The following is a 22,952-nucleotide window of genomic DNA, read 5'->3' as shown; positions in this document are numbered from 1 at the left end:
GGAAAGTCTATCTTCCTCAGAGCGGTGACTGCTTCCGTTTCGGTGTTGGGCTTCTGGAAGTTCAGAACCAAATGAGTGGCTCAGAGTTAGGATCTGTACAGGATCTCAGGCTTCAAGAGCTACCTGCTGAGTCCTCTCCTGATTTTGACCTACCAGTTTATCTATTTTTTTTCTCACCTAGCCTCAGTTATGCTTATTTTAAACATACTCACTCGCTGCCATCGAGTTGATGCTGACTCATAGTGACCCTATAGACAGGGTAGAACTGCTCCTGTGAGTTTCAGAGACTGTAATTATTTGTGGATCTCATCCCATTGCATAACCACTATGTCACCAGGGCTCCTATTTTAAACATAGTTGATTTTACTTCTGTGGAATAAGGATATATATATATATGAAGGGACTTCAAAAAGTTTGTGAGAAAATGCTATTATCCTTCAATTTCCATGAACTCTTGGAAGCCCCTTCATCATCATTCACTAAGAGTTGGTAGAAGAACAGTCTACCTCTAACCCTCTAAAAGGCCTCTTGTCTGTTATGTTTATGTAGAAGCTGTAGGTTTCTCGAAGCGTTAAATCTCTGCAGAAGCTCCCTGCCGCGTCTCCCCACCGTGAAGCAGCTGTGATTCTCAGCTGAGTGCTTAGCCACAGAGCCACTAGCTCTCCTTGAAACTGCTTGTAAACCAGCCAACCAACAAAATGCTGCACCAAGTCGATTCCTACTCATAGCGTCTCTTAAAGGATAGGGTAGAAGTACTCCTGTGGGTTTCCAAGATCATAAACCTTTACCAGAGCATAAAGCCTCCTCATTCTCTGGAGAGAAGCTAGTCATTTCTGACTGCTGACATTACAATTAGCAACCCAAAGCATAACCCACTACCACCAGGATGCCTCTGAAGTTGCTATGCCAACCAATTAATTAAAACTTGAGATGTACTTATGGATACATACTATTGACTCTTTCCAAGGTACATTCAAATAGCTGCCACAAAGTAGATGTATTCGTTCACCCTTTCATCACAAATCACCAATGCCCTTTCAGCATGAGTGTGAGCAATGTTCACAAAACCCAAGCCCCGAACTCACCATAAGCAGGTTGATTCAGACCTATAGCAACCCTATAGGACAGAGTAGATCTGCCACTGTGGGTTTCCGAGGCTATGAAATTTTCCAAGAGTAGACTGCCCCATCTTTCTCACTTAGAGTGGCTAGTGGATTTGAACTTCTGGCCTTGCAGTTAGCACCCCAAAAAGTAATATATATTCACACAATGGCATGCTAAAAAATTACAGTTATTTTGACCGTTAAATATACATAAGCATGAGTCTTGACAATCACTCTATCCTTCGACTTCAATTGTAGAATATGATAGACTTCTATAAGAAGAATCATTTGGTGAGTTTACACTAAATAAAACTTTAGGATAATTTTTTTATCATTTTATTGGGGCCTCATACAACTCTTATCACAATCCATACATACATCCATTGTGTCAAGCACATTTGTACATTTGTTGCCATCATCATTCTCAAAACATTTGCTTTCTACTTGAGCCCTTGGTATCAGCTCCTCATTTCCCCCCTCCCTCCCCTACCCGCCCTCCCTCACCCTTGATAACTTATCGATTATTATTATTTTTTCATGTCTTACACTGTCTGATGTCTCCCTTCACCCACTTTTCTGTTGTCTGTCCCCCAGGGAGGGGGTTATATATAGATCATTGTGATCAGTTACCCCTTTCTCCCCCACCTTCCCCTTCCCCTCCTGGTATCGCTACTCTCATTATTGGTCCTGAGGGGTTTATCTGTCCTGGATTCCCTGTGTTTCCAGCTCTTATCTGTACCAGTGTACATCCTCTGGTCTAGCCGGATTGATCGTGGGGGGAGGAAGCATTAAAGAACTAGAGGAAAGTTGTATGTTTCATTGGTGCTATACTACAACCTGATTGGCTCGTCTCCTTCCCGCAACCCTTCTGTAAGGGGATGTCCAGTTGCCTACAGATGGGCTTTGGGTCTCCACTCCACACTCCCCCTCATTCACTAAGATAAGATTTTTTGTTCTTTGATGCCTGATACCTGATCCTATCAACACCTCATGATCACCCAGGCTGGTGTGCTTCTTCCATGTGGGCTTTATTGCTTCTGAGCTAGATGGCCGCTTGTTTATCTTCAAGCCTTTAAGACCCCAGATGCTGTATCTTTTGATAGCTGGGCACCATCAGCTTTCTTCACCACATTTGCTTATGCATCTGTTTTGTCTTCAGTAATCCTGTTGGGAAGGTGAACATCATGGCATGCCAGTTTAATAGAGCAAAGTGTTCTTGCATTGAGGGAGCACTTGAATAGAGGTACAATGTTTAGGACAAATTTTAAGGGCTACAATTTATGTTCTGCAATCACCACTTTGCAATATGAGAATCTTTATAATATACATGCCAAAAATCATGAGAACACAATAAATTATATAGTTGCTGTGTTGTTAACTCAGTATAGATAACTCCAAGGACTTGTAAATATTTTTCTTTTATTTTACTGAAATTACATTATGTAAAAAAATATTTGAAACGGGTTGAAACCTCAGTCAAGATTTTTTTTTTGCTACATAGACGTATTGTTGTGACATGCAAAACAGGATTTTCTTCATGATGAGAAAGCCATGTGATAGGAATTCTTAACATTTGACAATAACAACACTGGAGTTGAATACCTCTGATGGATATATCAGAAAACATGACTGTTTATGTCATAGGTTATTTAATTCCAATTTTAGTGAAAGTCAACCAGTCATTTCTAGTTTGTGGTAGTGTGGTGGCTTGCATGCTGCTGTGGTGCTGGAAGCTATACCACTGGTATTTCAAGTACCAGCAGGGTCACCCATGATGGACAGGTTTTGGAGGAGATTCTAGATTAAGACTAGAAAGAAGTACATGGGAGTCTACTCCCTAAAAAAAAAAGGGTCACTGAACACTTCCTACATAGTGACAGAGTACTGGATGATACACTATAGGAGATGAACCCCTCATGTCGGAAGGCCGTCAAAATACAACTACTGAAAAGCTTCCTCCTCAAAGTAGAGTTGACCTTAATAATGTGATGAGAGTAAAATTTCTGGTCTACCTGAATGGAGTAGATGGGGTAAATTTTTCAGGACCCTTATTTGCTGATGTGGCACAACCCCAAATGAGAAGAAACAGGCTCAAACATCCATTCATAATTGAAAGGTGAAATGGACAATGGATACATAGATGACAGTTGGAATGCAAGACATAAGAATCGATGCCATAGGCATCCGTAGGCTGAATGGACTGGGACTGCCCTGTGATTGAAGATCAATAGCATCACACGCATCATCAAAAAGAACATTCCACTGCACATGCATGGAGGCTTCTGAGACTTCACAATAGCATTCCATATTTGGTTGCCTTGTGATATATATGTTTCCATTTTGAATTGACCATAACTTGTAAGGCATTACAGGATTCTTACATATTTAAAGTTTCAAAATTACAGAATTCTCCCTTTAAGGAGTATTTCTTAGAGCTATAGTGCTGTGGAACAAATGCTTGGATATAATGTCATCTTTAGCCCTCTGGCTCCCCATGAATTTGTGTTATTCATTAGTACACAGCTTTGGAGACTTGATTGTGTGGTGGTTATGTGCTGGACTGCTAATCACAAGGTCAGCAGTTCAAAACCACGAGCCACTCCTCAGAAAAAAAGACAAGGCTTTCTACTCCCATGAAGCGTTACAGTCTTGGAAACCCACAGGGACAGTTGTAGGAGATTGATATGAGTCAGAATTGACTCTGTGGTAGTGAGAGGAGGAGAGGAGAAGCAGACTGCTTTAGTACTTGTCTTCTGACATGACATAGATTCTATTATTGTAGTTGCTCTCAGTCTACTTGACACTAGAGTAAGTGTTAGTATTAAGGATAAATGGCATTGAACTGGAAGGACATAGAAGCATGGAGGGGGAAAGGTAAAGGTAAAATGAGAATGAAATGACTAGTTAATGTTACTAGAGTAAGGGTTCTTAAATATCCACATCCACATCACCAGAGAACTGGTTAGTTACAGTGGAGTCAGTCCCAATCATTGCTGGTGATCCCATGCGTACAGAGGAGACCTGCTCCACAGGGTACTCTTTAAAGTTGTGACCTTTTGAAAACCAGGCCTGCCTCTGGGTGGATTTGAACTGCTAACCTTTCAGGGTCCTTCTGCACAGTGATTTCTGTGAACTTGTTAGAAATGCAAATCATTTGGGCCACATCTCAGACCGAATGAGCTGGAAAGTCCAGGAATGGGGCCAGAAGTCGGTTTGAACAAGCCCTCGGGTGATTTGGGTGCACACTAAGTATGGTCATGTAATAGGTGCCGTTGAGTTGGTTGTGACACATAGGCAGCTAAGTACAATGGAAAGAAACACTGCCCTGTTTGGACCTTCACTATCCCCTCATTGTTCTCATGGTTAAGCCCATGGTTACAACCACTGTGCCCATCCATCTTCTCAAGGCTCGTCTTTTTTGATGCCTCTCTACTGAGCATGATGTCCGTCTCCAAGGACTGGTCTCTCCTGACAGCATGTCCAAAGTACATGAGATGAAGTCTCACCCTCCTTGCCTCCAAGGAGGATTCTGGCTGTAATTCTTACAAGATAGATTTGTTTGTTCTTTTGCCAGTCCATGGGACTTTCAATATTCTTAGACCAGCACTGTAATTCAAATGCAATGATTCTTCTTCAGTCTTCCTTATTCAATGTCCAATTTCCACATGCATATGATGAGGCCATTGAAATCGTCTTGAAACTAAATATTGGGAATTTTCCATGATTTCTATTATTTATAATATGCACCTTTCCCAAAATATTCAACTTGGTTTAACACAAAGAAAACATGTGGCTCATCTTTCTGTTGCAACAGAAATAAAAATTCAGAGCTAGGAAATGGAGAAGTTAGTCTAGCTGAAGAACCACAGGCTTATTGTAATAACTCCTTCAATAAACTCAGAACAATCAAGCAAACGAAGAATTCACTAAAATGAGAGACAGTCTCATGAGAGTAGAGAGATACCAACGTAACCATGAAAAATGAACAACAACAACAAAGCCCCTCAAGCTTTCCCTGAATTCATTTCTCACGTGGAGGTTTATCTCCCAGGCTCTTTCACAGAGGGCCTAGCTGATTTTTTTTCTGAAATTCAACAACAGTCTCCTTTTACAACACAATTCATAATCATCATAGCAAAGTACTTATTGTGCCAGGCACTACACAAGGTAGTTGAATTATGTAATTGTATTAATTCCTCCTAATCATCTATCAAATGGCAATGACCATTACCCCAGTTCAAAGACAAAGAAGTTGAGAATCAAGATAAATGAGAGCTGAAACCCTGAGCTAAAATTCTCTGCTAGGAACTGCTAACCTATTCAAAGAAAATGAGCTTCTTTTCTCTTTGGCAAATGGAATCTACACAACAGTACTGTCTTGCAATACAGAATTGCTCAGAGCTGCCCTGGGGTTTCCTTTGTACTGTTGACATAGTTCAAGTGAATTAGATAGTATTAATTCATTAGTTAACTGTGAATTCAAGTCAATAAAAGCCTCTACAACTTGGATCGCTGCTCCATTTATCATGGCTTTCAAACCAGATCCCATGAGTGATCCTCCAGAGTCCGTCTGGTCCCTTCACTGCTGTCTATAGAGGCCAGATCCCCCGGTTCAAACAGCATCACAGTATGAGTTCTTGGACACTGAGGAGTGAACATTTTTTTCTCCACAAGCTTTTCTGAAATAGTTCTGTCAATGGCAGGTTAAAGAATATGCTGATTCAGGTTGCATCTTCGGCTCCCTGCCCTGCACTGGACCTTGCCCCATACCAGGCTTCTCCTCTTCCGGGTGCTTCAGCCGGTTACATTTCTGAGCTAAAATTCTCACTTTATTCAAGATCTCTTGAGTCTCAACTTTGGTTGCCACTGTCTGCGGCACAGGCAGCACCAACTGGCAACAAAAACTTGGTGTATGCCAAACCTGGCTGGTCCGCAGGCATTAAGGAAGTGATCACGATTCATCCATTTTCTATTTTCTACATAATGAACCTGTTAGAGAAATCGGGTCACTAGTAGAAAAATATTTTGGATCTCAAAAGTAGTAATAATGCATTTCTTTAAAAAAAAATACTAAATCAGATTTTTCACATATTCAGACTTATCACTTCTTCCTTTCTACAACCCAATCGCCTTCCTGAGGGTTTCCAATTTAATTTAAGTGGGTCCTGGTTTTCTTTGAATTCGTCCATCCATTGATATAGTTTACTCTTCTTTTAAATTTTGACCTTTATTTAGTTGGAACTTTATTAAGCTCCTACTGTATTATTTTCTTAACTCAGATGTATTGCTCTTTTCACCTTTGGTTGATCATTTCATTATTGAGAACATCAATTAAATTAATTCTGTGTTCTAAAATTGCATTTTCTGATTTATTTTACATTATTTGTATCTCTTCTAATTCTATGGGTTTCTGGGTGATGCCATCAGATTCTTATACCTTATTTTTTTCCCCTAAATCTATCTGGTGGCATGGAGGGTGACATGTTGAGCTAACTGCAAGGTCAGTAGTTCAAATATCACCATCTTGTCTCAGGGAGAAAGACGAGGCTTTCTACTCCCATAAAGAGTTACAGTCTGGACTACTCATCAGGACAGTTTTACCCTGCCCTATAGGGTAGCCAGGAGTCAGAATTGACTCAATACAGTGAGTTTGAGGGTGTTTTATTTTTAACGTTTTTCACATGATAGATTATTCTCCATCCCTTCCATGTATGTAAAAAAAATACATGAAAGGGCTCATTGATCCATCCATATAAGGGAAATCAAATAGTGTGCTTCCATACTAGCAATAGAAGAATCCGTATGGTTGGACGGTTGGTATTTTAAAAGGAATGTCCCTGGTTACATTTAAAATGGCATAATTTTCTAGGACTTGCATATTTATCCATTCAAATCTCCTCACCCCTCCACATTTTCCTTGTCAAAAATTAGATATAAGTTGCATGGATTCAAAGCACAATTGGTATGAGAATGGTCCGATTCTCCGGCCTGCTTACTTCTCAATAAATGATCATGCTGTTTGAGAAGAGAAGGAAAAGAAAATCATTCTAATTGCCCACTGACAATCAGACAGTTCCTCTTCAAAGGGAAATCTTATGAATGCTCAACTTTAATTTGCATGGAATCATCTCTTCCATTTCCATAGAGATTCAGATCAAAGGAGGGAACACCATCAGACCAAAAAAGTAAATCAAATTATGATCACTTTCAGTTTCTGCCTAAGCAAATACTTTCTTGGACTTTTCTAAACTTTCAGAAATTGAGGTACAGCTGGAGACATAGGCATCATGGATAGATACTGTGTTTAAATGTATAGGTAGAAGTCAACTAAACTTGCCATAAAATATAATGGACAGATTTCCCCCAACTTTTAATCCATGTAATTTTAATGAGCTATAAGTGGAAGGTATATTTACTTTCCTAAACAGTGTCATCATTAACTAATCATCTCTAAAGAAATAAACCCGAGGGAAAAGAATGTGCACCTGGTTTCATAGGCATCTGTAAACAGCATCTAAAATCTAATCATTCATCTGAAGGTAAGTGGAATTGAAACCAAGTGAATTTCTAATCATGCTGATCCTCTCAATGTTTGCTGACTTTGATGTTTGCTGACATCGGGTACTTTGGTCGGTACACAAGGTCTTCAACCCCATAATAAAGGGCCACTTGACTGGTGTCGGGTCTACTCAGGGTGCTATTAGGGAAGGTGACATTTGTGTCCTTCCATATTCTGAATTGTCAATTAGGCCTCTTCCTTTTCATCATGTTCTCTCTCTCTTCTTTATACCTGAATGCTGCCAGCTGATGTCACTCCATCGCCCTTTATTCATACTCCTCCTCAGCTGTCGCAAGCATTGTATTTTCTCCCTTTGTCTCATGCAGGGAATGTGGGGCTATCCTGGAGTTAACAAAGCCCATTCTTTTCCTGCCCCACATCTCTCATCTACTCTGGCCAACTCTTACAATAAACCTTCTACCTCTCTGCCCCTCCCCTGGGCCCCTAAGATTACCCAGAGCTCCACTCTGCATTCATGTTAGAACTCCTTTTTCATCCTCACACAAGGGGAAGCATTCAATTTTCCTCTTTTTTTGGTCCCCCAATAATAAATGAAAAATGTCTATGAGCTAGCGTCTACACTTTCTAACAGTCACATATTCATTATGGAAGCAAGGGCAGAGATGAAAATAAATAGCAAGTTACTTTTCATTACGAATTGTATGAAAACAATTAGATGGCTTTAAAAGTTATATACATATACAAATTGCTATTCATGTATATTTACAATTAGCTAATGTTGAGGCTGTAGAGCAGTGGTTCTCAACCTTCCTAATGCTGCAACCCTTTAATATAGTTCCTCATGTTGTGGTGACCCCCCCAACCATAAAATGATTTTCGGTGCTACTTCATAACTGTCATTTTGCTACTGTTATGAATCAGGTGGCCACTGTGAAAGGGTCATTCGACCCTCAAAGTGGTCATGACCCACAGGTTGAGAACCACTGCTGTAGAGGATGAGATTTTTTAACCTTTGGTTTGTTGAGGCTGCCTAAAGATCTTGAAAAATGAGTTAACCTACTGCTGCCTGAATCCACGGCCAGCATAGATTTCTGTGGACACCAGGATCTGGTCTCATACACCGACTGATAGTGGAATGATTTTATGTGCACGTTTAAGGTTCTCCTAAAGGAAAATCACAAGGAGGGAAACAAGCAGTAAAGAAGTCACCTGCTGATTCTGCAGACGTGTCCTTTGTTCCAGTAGTGCCACCATTGCCTAAGCCAGGATCGGAAGAATGGGTCTATGTGAAGGAAGCGATTCCCGAGGTACGGCAATTTAGAGTCACACATTAGTGGAACCCACTCTTTTCCCTGTGCATAGTAAGAGTCATGCCACTGTTTGCAAGAGCAAGAAAGCCTTTCTTAGCTAGCAGTATACATAGGCATCAAAATAGCCTTGATCATTTCTGTAGAGACCACTCAATGAGCAACATTTCACCTTTTCTCGGCCTCACTTGAGTTCCTGAGTCATGCTCACACTGAGGTAACAAACGACTTCTGTGATGACCAATGTTCTTGCCTAGAACAAGCAGAGATACAGTTTCCTGGAAGAATAGCTTCCCCAGAACACATACCCAGGAAATTACAGCCCTCCATCCGTGTTCACATACCCACTGCCTAATGTGTTTGAATGAAGTTTAATCTCTGAGATTTTAGACATAGTAGACTTTTCGGAAAAAAACAAACACCTAAACCCATGCAAGAGCAGAGAGCTCTTTTAAATAATTACTCCAGGGCAAGGTAAGGAGCCGCTGTCCAACTCTTTGTCGCTCAGTAAGTGCAAAATCCATTTGCTGCCCAGACAAGTCTGGTTGCTTTAACCGAACAGATAAAAAATACCCTTGGGGAAAAATTCACACAGCATGGTCTTCCTTTAAAGGTTTAGATAAGACCCTGTCCCTGTCTTTTTTATACCAGTCCCCAGAGATTTCTTACATGTATGAGCACCTAACACTGGCCCGGTGAGACCCAATCATGAGGTCGGTGAGCGTCGGACTGGCCCTGTGGGTGGGCTTTGCCCAGGCAGAGCCTCGATGCGAGCTCGACATTCTAAACTCAACGGGACGGTGTGGGGGTCTGCCTTTCCCGACTCGCCGTGGCCTAATGACGGCATCATCCTTGCGGGTGAAATCAGAACAGAAACATTTAAAGAACGGAAAAGCGAAGTGCTCGAAGTATGACAAATGAGGATAACTGGCATCACTCAGCCAAACAGAGGCACTTTTTTCTTCAAATAAGTATGTTTTAAATCCCTCACAAAAGCAGGTCACGGGAACAGCTCTCTGAGAAAGCAGTGGAACAAAATGGTGTTACTTGGCAGGAGGTGGGATGTGCGAGGCAGAAATGACCAAAATCCAGCCCTTCACGCCATCTCTCGGAAGCCTGGAGAGAAAGACATCCGTGGACCCCCATGGGCAGTGAATTGTAGCAGAGGAAACGTGACCACTAAGACGGGGTCCTGGCTCCCACGCTCTTCTGGCTGTCAGGATCCTGGCAGAACACAGATGATAATTTGAGGGGTGCTCCATAAAGACTATACAATGCGTGGGCAGTCATTAAGAAAACCTATGAGGTTCCATGATACCCCCTGGCTGGAGATCGCTGGAACTGCCCCACGCCCTAAGCCGAGGGAGCCCAGGAAGAGGAGCAGACCCTTGACCTGAGTGAGTCATCTGAGCAGAGCTGTGCCTTCAACAAAGGAGACCATCCACCCACAGTGGACCGGAGGGAGAGCATAGCCCACTCTCACATCACTTCCCGCTCATGCACCCGCTCTGTCAGTTCACCCAAGTCAGCCTCACAAGGCACTCAGAGGGGTGGAGGACAGAAAGTTGGTCTGGAAGGACAGAGGAAGACAGCCCACACTGATCTCTAGTCCCCTAAGGAAGATCCAGCATGTGGGGAATGCCTTCCACTCCTGCTAGAAGAGGTTAAGAGTCTGGAAACCGAGCAGACCACATGACCCTCTCTGTAGCCTTTTCCCCACTCCAAGCTTCCCACCACTGCTGCCTCAGAGGTTACCCACTGAGAGAGAGGAAAGCCAGACTCAGAAAGTTCTGGCACACAAGAGAAAGCACCAGTGCAGGACAGTGACCATCTTAGGACCTGGGTTGCTAGCAGCGCTGCCAGATTGAGCTAACCAAAACACATGACACCCTATTCAATTTTAATTTCAGATAAGCAATTAATTGCACTGAGCCACACATATTTTGTCTAGTGAGCCCAATCCCAGGCCTCAGAGGACCCCCGACCTATTGTACCCCAGCAGACATATGGAGGGGACATTGTGGGAAAGAGAGAAGAGAGATTGCTCGCCCATCCAACTTCCTCAGCAATTACAAGAGCGAGCCTGGGCCCTCCCCCCTTTGCAGTCACAAAGCAAAGTGGAGCGGGAACCAAGGAGGCAGTCCAAGTGAGAAGTCTTTGCTTTCCAGCCTATGGAAGTGAGAGCCAACTCCCAAGAAACAGGATCCCAGGAAAGGGGCAGCTCTCTTTACAAATGACAATGACTTTGTAACATCCCTTTTATCTAGGAGAATCCAAAGATAATCCAGATGTTTGATTGAAAGCTTTAACATTATTATTGTTAGATTAGGACATTTTCTTTTGGCTTCATAAATATGAAGGGAAGTAAAGCTTTATCAAAAGGAGCCCTGATCGTGCAATGGTTAAAGCACGCCTGTGATAACTGAAAGGTCAGAAGTTCAAAGTCAGCAGACACTGGATGGGAGGAAAGATCTGGTGATGTGCTCCCATCCAAAGTACAGCCTAGGAAACTGTATGAGGCAGTTCCGCGCTGTTTTCTAGGATTGGTAACAGTTGGAATTCACTTAACAGCATACGACAACAAGATGGTGTCCTGGAAAGTATCTCTGCGAACCTCAAGTGTAACAAAAGGGAAAACGTTAGATTGGAAAGAGCAGATTTAGCCAGTATTGAATTTGAAAAATAAAAGAATCCTGTGAACAAAATATGAGGCCCCTCTCAGAATCTTGTCAAGCAAGTGTCCCTGGAGCACATGCGCCCTGGCTATCGAATGCCTGTCACACTTCCCCCTTCTCCATCAAGAAAACCATGTAATTGAGACAATGGGTCTGTATACCTCATTCAAGTTCCCAGACCCAGAAAAGTCACATCCCAGGAACTGGAAAGATCTAGAGGTGTGACTGAATGAGTAACTCATTCAGCTCCTTGACGATGCAAGCAATTCCAGCCAAGCAAAAGACCAGATGTAAGGAAATATGTCAATACTTTAGAAAAGGCAGGTGGGATTTAATCCAATACAGACCAATAATCTCTGCATTATTCCCACACAGAACTCCTGAGTCAATAATCAAATGCATGACTTCAGAGCACTTGTAAGTGTAAAATGATCAGAGCACTTGTAAAGTGTAAAATGATCGTGGAGAGTAAATCTAAGTGGTGGAAGTATAATAGTAAATGAAAAGTAAAATTAAAACAACAAATGCCTTAGAAAGTTAGAACAACCTTAGAAGAATCTTTTGTTGTCCTGGAAACAAGGTTGAACAGGGCAGTCAGGGAAACACCTTAGAAATAGTATCTCTGGAGTTCAAATAGTTTCTGACTGTTATCTCAGGAAGTACTTGTGGATAAATGAGAGCTGTGAGCATGGTGTTCACACAGTTAGGCCCATTATCTGTGCCATCCCTCTATACAGAGTGTAGCTAATGATGGAAGTCTCTGAGGGAGGAGCTTTATGTAAAAGTGCACTTACATAAATTGGTCTTTAGTACCATTCTAAGGACCACACCTGTTACCAGAGATTATGATGAATTTGAAACCAAAGAGGTGGGAAGTATGCCAGGAAAGGATGTTAAAATAATGCCAGGGGAGCATTCGAAATAAGTTAAAAGCTGAAACTGTTTCTTTCCACAAATGAGTTTATATAAAATACTTGAGGTATGGGTGGACATTGAATGTAGACTTCTAAAACTAGATAGATTCAAGTAGTGTCCTAACACGTTAACTGATAATCAACTGAGGTGAAGTGAGCCTGTATACTTCCATAGTCACCTTTATTTAGCCCCTACTATATGCATGTGTTGTTCTAAGGGCTCCCAGTGCTCATACAAAATAAGGTACAATTTCTATGTCCAAGAAGGCGGTCTACGTGGTACTGGGTCACAAGCACAAAAGCAACTAATGATAATACAATTTTGTAATTGTGCTTGTAATAGGTGCTGAAAATGTTGCAGCATAGAGGAGGAAATGATAAATTTCATTTGGAACATTCAAAACTAAAGGGAGGAGGTGGCTTCCCTGTGAGCGCACCTACTAAAGGATGAGTTCCTTGAGTGAGAATGTAGGGAGGGGGAATCCCGGTCGGTCCGAGAGACTAGTTCCATGTATGTGTTCACAAGAGAAAGTTTGCGAACAAACCTTGATAAAAAAAGGTAGGGACCAGATGAAGAAACATATTAAAAATAGCTCTGAACAACTTGGTCTTTACGCATTAGGTAATGAGAAGCTACGGAATGTTTTCCAGAAACAAGTACCACGTAAGACGTTGTTAAACTAATCATCATAGAAGCAATGAAGTCAATCATAGAAAAAGCACTGTCTGGGACCAGTCGGCCTGTGTCCCAAACCTAGTTAATTAGCTCACCAGCTGTGCGAACTTTTAAAAGTTATTTAACTCCTGTTGAATCAGTATTCTCAGCTTTAACCAGGAATAAACGTGTTGGATTTGTAGGACTGGGGAAGGACACCTGGCAGAAATGATGTCAGAGCAGAGATAGGACGAACTACTTGAATTAGCCATTACCTGGGGAAAGCGGAGCAAAGAGAAGCACAGCATTTCCCTGAGAACACTTCAAGCCATTGCTTCTTGAGCTTCTTGCCTAGCATTGTTCATTTAACTAAACGATGCACAGGAATCTCCAGTTTGAATGAATGATTTCTTTGTTTTTCTGTTTAACAGGATCTACCTTCCTTTTTAATACCTTACTGGCAACTTATAGAAAGTTCTTACATAAATTCCATCAAAACCATCCTGAGGCAGCTACGAGAAAGCCAGCATGTCTTGATTGGACACTTATATGAGGTTAGGTAGGTAAAGTTGCAGAAGACTTTTATATCTTAAAGGTATGGGGCCTAAGATCCATCTTCCATTAATGTTTCACAGAACAAGCTTCCAGCAGTTCCTAACGCGGCCAGATCACAAGCAAGATTATGTAGGTCATTGGCAAGTGGATTTTAACTCTCTTCCTGATGACCTGTGGGAAGATGAAGAAATCAAGGCTGAACTACACCAAAGAGTGAATGTAAGTGTTCCCATGAATTAGAGTTCACTCAAAGGCAACTGTTTTTAATTTTGTTTGTTTGTTTCCCCATAACTCACTAAAAGGATTTTTTTTAACCAGACTTTTTGAGGAAGGATTACAATGCAGAAAGCATACACCTCCATCCATGTCTAAAGCATAAGCCTTCATCCATGACGTACATGTGGACCTGTGATTTGGAGAAGTAACCTTAGAAAGGGAAGCCCTGACAGAGAGTAGAAGCAAAATGTGTGTGTGTGTGTGTGTGTGTGTGTGTGTGTGTGTATTTTAATGAAAGAATAGACAAAATACATGAATGCATGCAGTCCAAATTTTCCTTAGCGATACGTTGAAGACAGGGAGAGAATTTTCTTTTCCTTACAGAGCAGTCACCTGAGCGGTGACTCTCTAGCACCCCAGTGATGTTCCTCTTCTCTTCAGGATTTGAGAGACCGCCTGTGGGACCTGTGTGATGCCCGGAAGGAAGAGGCCGAGCAGGAGCGCCTCGACATCATCAATGAAAGCTGGTTACAGGATTATGTTGGTGTAGCAATGAACCATTTCTTTTCCCTGATGCAGGTAAGACCAGCCAGTCATGAGAACACATGCACTTCCTGACCCAGCCGGTTTCCCCACTTGACAACTCCTTTGGGAACAGTAGCCCATGCTGGACTTCTTTGGCCCATCACATTCTGCCTGGCAGGAGCTCCAACTTACCAGAACAGTTATCCAAAAACAAACTCAAACTCACGGCCATGGAGTCGGTGCTGATTCATAGCAAACCTATACCACCGGATAGAGCTACCCCTGTGGGTTTGTGTGACTGAAGGAGTGGAAAGCACTGTCATTCTTCCAAGGAGCAGCTGGTGGTTTCAAACTGATGACCTTGAGGATTGCTGCCCAACACATCAAAACGATGCCACCAAGTCTGGGATAAATAAGCCCCGGGACGGAGAAGGATGATAATGAGAGTGATAGTGGTGGTGGTGAGGATGATGATGAGAGTAGTGATGAAAATGAAAGTGGGAGATATATAGGCTCTTGTTGGACGTTGACAACACGAAGGGAGATTTTTTTGCTTGCAGCTGCAGGGCCTTGAGTCAGGATGCGATCAGTGGGAAGTGCTTTTGTTGTTTGCCAACTTACTCCCTGGAGTGCTGGGACAGGGGCCGCACAACCTTGGTCTGGAGAGATAAGCTCCTTGGAATGTTGGGGCAGATGTTGAACACTTCAATAGGTCATTTATCTTCCCGAGAGGCTAGAAATGGGGGCCTTAAAGTTTTATCTTCTTGAGGAGCCAGACAGGAGATGGGGGCTGCCTAGTCTGGACTCGGCCCTAACAGTGATGATGGCACAACTTTTCTTAATATGATTGTATGATTAAATTGTAAATATGGGAAGTACATGCCAATGAAACTATCATCTTTTTAAAGCTAAGAGCCCAATTTTTAAAAAGCGGCACAATACTTAGATATTTATACAAGGAACACCAACAAGCACATGAGAAACCTTCAATACCATTAGTCAGGATGCCTCTCAAGAAAACAGGGAGTTTTGCGGTGTTAGGCCAGGTTGACTACAGAATCAAATCCAATGTCCCTCATCTTTGTATAAGAAAGAACTTTATATCAAGAAGTAATTATATATCAAGAAGGCATCCAAGGCCAGAGTAACTCAATCCGTAAGCCTGATACTAACCCGTAAGTCCCTCTTCAGACTCACATAGCCACATGCAATGACACACAAAGGTGATGCAGAATGCAGGAAGATCACAGACTGGTGGGGTCAGTCACATGAATCCACGGCCAGTGGAAACATGACAGGGCACTTGTAGCTCTCAGGGTCATCAGTAGAGTTCCAACAAGCAGAAAAGTGAAGATGCAGTAAAAGAGGCAAGTTCCCAGTACCCTCCTCCCTTTTATAAGAAGGCATCATCAAGCGCTGACCTAATTGACAGATTGGATTCCAACCCTACACTTTCCTATACCTTCAAGGTGACATGAAATCATCTAACTACCACAGTTGGCAACGATAAGCAGACATTGAAGCCCTTAGGGATTACTGCTGAGAACATGAAGGACCATGGAAACCAGTTTGTCATTGCCTCAGAAAGTCCCACAGAATGACCTGTGATGAAGTAATTCCATGTCTGTCCTAAAAGAACTGAAAATTAGTATCCAAACAGATAGACACATTGCATTCCCATTAATAGGCAGATTGTTGATTTTTAAGTGTTGGAAGGAGGGAACAATGGAGGGAAACAATAGCCTACTGGATAAGCAATTTGGTTATTGTACTGTCTCATCAATTTACACATTACTACTGAATTATTTAAAATGGTTACCTTTATGGTATGTTAGTTTTACCTCAATTAAAAACAAAACCACTTATGATGGAAGAAAAAAATGGAAAGTGAAAGCTCAAGGAATTGAGCATTTGGATGAATCATTCTCAAGATTCTGAGCAATATAATAATCAGAGTGTTATATCTCAGAACTATATAGATTGTGTGCTCAAAGTCTGAGAAACTTTCAGTGTCAGAATATCCAATAAGCAAGGTAAGCATAGGTTTACTTTTGCTTAGTTAATAATACTGCAAATTCCATCTACTGTACTTACTAATCAGTATTAAACACTTTCAAATTATTTTTTTACCACAACAAAGATTCTGCCTTTAGGTGTGGTTGGCACCTGTCTTTCTTCGAACCCTGTGGGGCACCAGCCTCCTAAGGGGCAGTTGTGTAATTGAAGTGCAAATTAAAGTAACATCAGACAAGTCATGCAAGGGCTCACCTCTTCCTTGGAGACCAGAACCAGTGAGAGCCCTATTCTCCTGCAGCTTATATTGTCTTGGGCTATCAAGCCCTGGTAAGCACATACATAACAGGAAAGGTATGTAGTAGGGGCATACTTGTAATAGGAAGAGGAGGTACTAGCTGTGGCATACCTGTGACAGGAAGGCACATGTGTAACAAGGTGAGCAGTTTCTAGAGTTAAGATGATGACTTAACATTGGCTGTCCCTGAGCTGGCTTGACCTTAGGTAGCCAGAGGATCTTTGATCCTTAACAGAAGGGAGTTGGCTGCATCTAGGGTGGGGTGGACAACAGGGTCTGATTGCTCTCAATGGGAGACAACCTTCAGGCATATAACCTCCAAGGAAATAACCTTCAAGGGGAGTAAGCAACCATGTACTTGCAAGAAACATCTTAAAATTGGCATTATTACGGGGTGGGGCTAGGGGTGTGTGCATTGTGAAGAATAACTTTAGTTAAAGAATATGACTGGGATTCATCTCCAACTTACAAACGTAAAGGCCTCCCTCCACTAGATTCTTCGCCTCCCAGACTCCTTATAAATGAGTGTAGAGAATTTGTCCGCATAGACTCTCTTCCCAGTTTTCAGTTTCCCACATAACCCCACAGCCACTTGCTATAGAATCAAAGCCTTTTTTCAAATGCATGATCCCTAACAGGGGCAGAGTACTCAGTAAGCAAGGTAAGCATGGGCTTGTACTTCCTTAGGGATCTGTAGTGAACAATCCCACATGTATCTCACATCAAAGATGCGATGAGACCCATGTGGAGGTGTTCACTACAGATTAGTAAGTAAACGCAAGTAAGCCTGTGCTTACCTTGCTTTTTGGGTAATCCATCCCTGGAGACTCTACTGAGGCCTAAAACAAGCTAGGAAAGATACCATAGCAGGTAATAGTTGTGAATAAATGCTCACATTCACAGTTACTGTGAGTCCTGATGGCATAGTGGGTTATGCAGTGGTGTGCCAACCCCAAAGCCAGCAGTGTTAAACCACCAGCCACTCAGTGGGAGAAAGGCAGGTTTTGTATTCCCATAAAGAGTTACAATTGGGCCCTGCCTTAGGGGGTCACTAAGAGTCAGAATTGACTTGGTGATGGTGAGTTTGTTTTTGCGTTTAGCAACATTGGACTGCAAGGTTGGCAGTTCAAACTCATCAGATGGTTCACAACAGAAAGATGAGGTTATGTGCTCCCATAAAGATTTACAACCTCAGAAACCCTATAAGTCCACTAAAAATCAAAATCAACTGGATAGCAGTAGTTTTGTTCTTTGGTGGTTATATAAGTACATGCTAGGCACTGTTGTATTAACTTTGTGTGTGTGTGTGTGTGTATTAACTTTTTGCATATGAGCATATTAAGTCTATACTGTTCAATAACCCTAAGCTATAAATTCCATTTAATATCTCCTCCTATGTGAGACAAGTAAAGGACACACAGCTAGTGAATGACAGAACTGGAATGAGACTGCCGAAGCATGACCCCAGAGCTTATAATCTGTATCACTGCTGATATACTAATACACTAATATTTTACATTTTATAGATAATCACTATAAAATGGTTAGCCTAAGGTACTAGGGTTTCCTCATAAAACCCAGAGTATAAAGTAGGTTCTACTATATATTATAATTATTAATGAATTCCATTCTCTAAGACAACGGGAAACTTGTTTTTACTGCTTTCTAAATGTATTTCCATCACTCATCTGTCCGTTTCTCCTACTGTGGTTGCCGGTTGGTGTGTGGCTGTGGTGCTGTAAGTTATTCACCCAGGGGGGTCACATGTGGTGTACAGGTTTGTCAGAACATTCAGACTCTGATAGACAAGGAAGAAGAAAATTTTGAAAACTTAGCAACCAAAAACCACACAAATGGCAATGGAACATTGTCTGACAAAGCGCCCAAAACTGAGTCCCTCGGGTTGGAACGCACTCGAAATAAAACTGGGAAACCAGCTGTTTCCTCAAAGTAGAGGTCACCTTAGCAGCATGAATAGAACAAGACTCTCAAGACTGCCCGCCCCCGCCCCATCCACCACCACTGCAGATGTGGCACAACTCAAAAGGGGAAGAAATAGCTGAAAACATCCATTAGTAATAACAAGGTACAACGTCAGAAGTCAGAATCTAGAAAAAGTTTAAAGTTTTAAAAAGTAAAGTGGAATGCGTAAAAACATATCATAGGCATTAGTAAGCAGAAATGAGTGGGTATAGAGCATTTTGAATCATATAATAATTTGGTCACTGTGCCAGGAATGACCCTTTAGAGAGGCATTTTATCACGTTCGTTTCCAGATCTTTCGTGAAGTACAATGCTGTCTGTGCTAGGATAAAATGCATGTGCCGACAAGGAAGGACAGCTCACTTGACTGCTATTCATACTTGCTTACCAACTCCTAAAGCCAGAGATGAAGACATTGAAGGTGCCTACCAACTTCTATCTGAAGTTGATCAAAAAATACTGGTTGACATTCTACCATTTCAGGAGGTTGATTATGAGCAAGAACCCATAGTGCCAAAGGAAGAAATTCAAGCTGCACTGGATGCATTAACCAAAAACAAAGCTACAGGAGGTGACGGAATGTTAATTAAAGTATGTAAACAAGATGATAAAGTACTGGAGGCATGTACTCATCTATGGCAGGATGTTTGGAAGACAGCTACTTGTTCAACTGACTAGAAGAAATCCATATTTGTACCCATTCCAAGTAAAGGTGACCTAAGGGGAGGCTCAAATTATAGAACAATATTCCTGATGTCACATGCAAGTAAAATTTTGCTGAAGATCCTCCAACAATTGCAGCAGTACATTGAAGGGGAACTGCCAGGGTTCAAACTGGATTCAGAAGACCATGTGGAACAAGGGGTATTATTGCTGATGTCAAATGAATCCTGGCTGCAAGTAGAGAATACCGCAAAAAATATTGTATTCTATTGACTATGCCACAGCATGAAACTGCATGGATCATAACAAATGATGGATAACCTTCATAAGAATGAGAACTCCATACACTCCATTGTGCTCCTGCAGAACTCAAACACGGATCAAGAGGCACTTATGCAAAATGAACAAGGGAATGCTGCATGTTTTAAAATCAGGAAAGGTGTGTCAGGGTTGCAGCCTCTCACCATACTTTTTCAGTCTGTATGTTGAGCAATTCATCAGAGAAGCTGGATTATATGAAGAAGAGTGTGGCATCAGGACAGGAGGGAGACAATTAACAATATGCAATATGCAAAAGACACAACCTTGCTTGCTGCAAGTGAGGAGGACTTGAAGCACTTACGGGTAAGATCTAGAATTGCAGCCTTTCAGTGTGGATTATGATCTAATGGAAAAGAAACCAAAATCCTCACAAGTGGACCAATAGATAACATCATTATAAATGGAAAAAAGGTTTAAGTTGCAAAGGATTTCATCATACTTGAATTAACAATTAGTGCTCATGGAAGCAGCACTCGAGAGATCAAAACCTGTTACATTAGATAAATCTACTTCATAAGACCTCTTCAGAGTATTGAAAAGCAAGGATGTTACTTTGAGGACTAAAGTGTGCCCGATCCAAGCTATGGTATTTTCAGTAGCCTCCTATGCATGTGAAAGTTGGACTTTGAATAAAGAAGACCTCAGAAGAATCAATTAATTAGAATTGTGGGGCTGGTGAAGAATATTGAAAATACCCTGGACTGCTCAAAGGACAAACTGATTTGTCTCAGAAGAAATAGGGCCAGCGTGATCCTTACGGCAAAGATAGCAGCACTTCATCTTACATGCTTCGGACATGTTGTCAGGAGAGACAACACCTGGAGAAAGACATCATGCTTGGTAAGGTGGAGGGAACGGTGAAAAAGAGGAAGGCCCTCAACAAGAAGGATTGACACAGTGGCTGGTGAAAATGGGTTTAGGCATAGGAACAATTGTCAGGGTGGCGCAGGACCAGGCAGTATTTCCTTCTGTTGTGCATAGTGTCACTATGGGTTGGAACCAACTGAATGGCACCTAATAACAGTAAAAACATGAGTGCCAGAAAGAGCCCTGGTGACACAGTGGTTACACACTGGATTATGATCCATAAGGCCAGCAGTTCAAAACCACCAGCCGCTCTGTGGTAGAACGCATGGTCTTTCTATTCTTATAAAGCATTACAGTCTCAGAAAATCACAGGGACAGTTCTACCCTATCCCATAGGGTGGCTATGTATTGGCATTGACTCAATAGCAGTATGTTTGTTTTGTCCATTGGTTTGTGTTTTTAGTTAATGGGTGTGTTAGTCCAGGTAGCCTAGAGAAACAAATCCATAGAAACTCATAAGAGAGAGTTTTACATAAAGGGTAATTGTACATTCAGAAAGTATCCCAACCTAGTCCAGTCCAAGCCCATAAGTCCGATATTAGCCTATATGTCCAATACCAATTTATAAAGTCCTCTTCAGACTCATGCAACACATGCAATGACACTGAATACAGGATGATCACAGGCCAGTGGGTAGAAAGTCTTTAGATCCAGTGGCATTGTAAGCATCCCAGCACTGGCAGAGGTCTCCATGTGACTTCTCCAGTTCCCAGGGCAGCATCAGGGTAGGTCCATGTGCCTCGTCTTCAGGGATGTCTCACAGGAAGTCAGCCTTGCCAGGATAGTGTCTCCATGGAAGTGGGTGGAGAGAGAAAATGTTTCCCACCTCCAAGGAGGAAAAACCTGATTTCCCAGAATTCTCAGCCTTATTGGCTATGATCTGACTGACAGACTACACTCTACCCCGTTCACTCTTAATCCTCTCAAGTCCCAAATTGACACCAGATCATGTAACTACCACAATGGGTGAGAGTGAAAGTCCCAAATCCATTTTTAGGATCTCCACATGAATTAAGCTTAAAGTAAATCCCCTCTCCCCTTAGTCCAGGTATGTGAATAGACAGAGAGCAGATGTAGTTAGGTTAAAATGTAGCACTTTATCATTTGATCTCCCTTTTGACTTATTTTTAATCGATTTCAGTTTTGAATATTTTCTGTTTTCTTTTGATTGACGTTTTTCTTTTGTCATTTTGTTTTGTCATATTTTTTGCTTTATCTCTATGTTTTGTATGATTTTTTGTATATGAAATCCAAGGTAGATAAATCCATAGAGACAGTAACTAGATTAATAATTACCTAGGATCATAGAAGGGTAGGTTGGGAGGAAATAGAGAGCTAATAATGAAGAGTAGAAGGAGAGTGTCTTCTGAAATTGATTGTAGTGTTGATTGCACAACTATTTTTAACATAATTGAATGATTAAATTATATGTAAATTATATGCCAATAAAACTATTTTTTTTTAAGTAAAGCAAAGGTCATTTAAAAAGACAAGGGTAGAAAGAAAAGACAAAAATGAGTGTCAGTGGCCCTGTTTGATACTCGACTTGATTGAGAGAGCACTGAATATGTGGGTGCTATAGCAAAGTGTGGTGAAAAAACTACAGGGTGCTCATCTTTCAGAAAGAATACCATCTGGGATCTTAAAACTTGTTTTCAAACAAGCAGCCATCTAAGTGAGGCGCCAACTATGTCCACATGGAAAAAGGCACACCAGCCTTGTGATTCAAAGACTATAAATATTACAATCTGAATATAAAGGAAGGGATGGCATCAGAGCTTAAGTTGTGAACACCTAGTTTGCAGAAGGCTATGGATGACAGTAGAAGCCCAAAATCCATGTGCAGGGTCCACACATGGATTAACTGCCAATGAATTCCCTCTGATCATAGTTGAGGGTTGTGAATAGCCGTAATTATCAGCAGATAGCATTACAAAGTGGATTGTGGCAGACATAGGTAAAATTGTAACATCTTATCATTTTTATCTCCACTTTGACTCATTTAAAAACTGTTTTATTTTTTAAAAATAATAAAGGATAAATACATATGGATTGAGCCCCTGATGAATCCCCTCTGACCATGTACCAGGGTTGTGAATAGCCATGCTAACATGCAGAGTACATTAGGAAGTGGATTGTTGCAGATGCAATTAGGTTAAAATTTAACACCCTATCATTTGATCTTCCTTATGATGGAGCTTTCTACTCCTTAAATAGTAACAGTCTCAGAAGCCCACAGGAACTGTTCTACTCTGCCCTGTAGCATTGCCGAGAGTCAACCTTGACTCGATGAGAAGACCATGACCATGGCAGTGAGTTTGGTTTTGAGTATGAACC

The 22,952-nt window shown here is 41.6% G+C and overlaps 1 protein-coding gene across 1 annotated transcript in view; it reads left to right on the top strand.

Moving 5' to 3' along the window:
- SPEF2 (sperm flagellar 2) overlaps window positions 1-22,952 on the top strand; it is a 159,308-nt gene that overhangs the window by 117,812 nt on the left and 18,544 nt on the right. Inside the window, exons 20-23 of the mRNA XM_045285340.1 lie at window positions 8,782-8,930; window positions 13,606-13,733; window positions 13,810-13,948; window positions 14,387-14,524. Coding sequence (XP_045141275.1) covers window positions 8,782-8,930; window positions 13,606-13,733; window positions 13,810-13,948; window positions 14,387-14,524 — 554 coding nt within the window. The remainder of the gene's footprint in view (window positions 1-8,781; window positions 8,931-13,605; window positions 13,734-13,809; window positions 13,949-14,386; window positions 14,525-22,952) is intronic.

This window comes from Echinops telfairi, unplaced genomic scaffold (assembly GCF_000313985.2).
Source record: "Echinops telfairi isolate 266 unplaced genomic scaffold, ASM31398v2 ScPeMD7_7469;HRSCAF=8507_1, whole genome shotgun sequence".
NCBI lineage: Eukaryota > Metazoa > Chordata > Mammalia > Afrosoricida > Tenrecidae > Echinops > Echinops telfairi.
The sequence above is the reverse complement of the archived record's forward strand: the minus strand, read 5'-3'. Positions and strand labels throughout refer to the sequence as shown.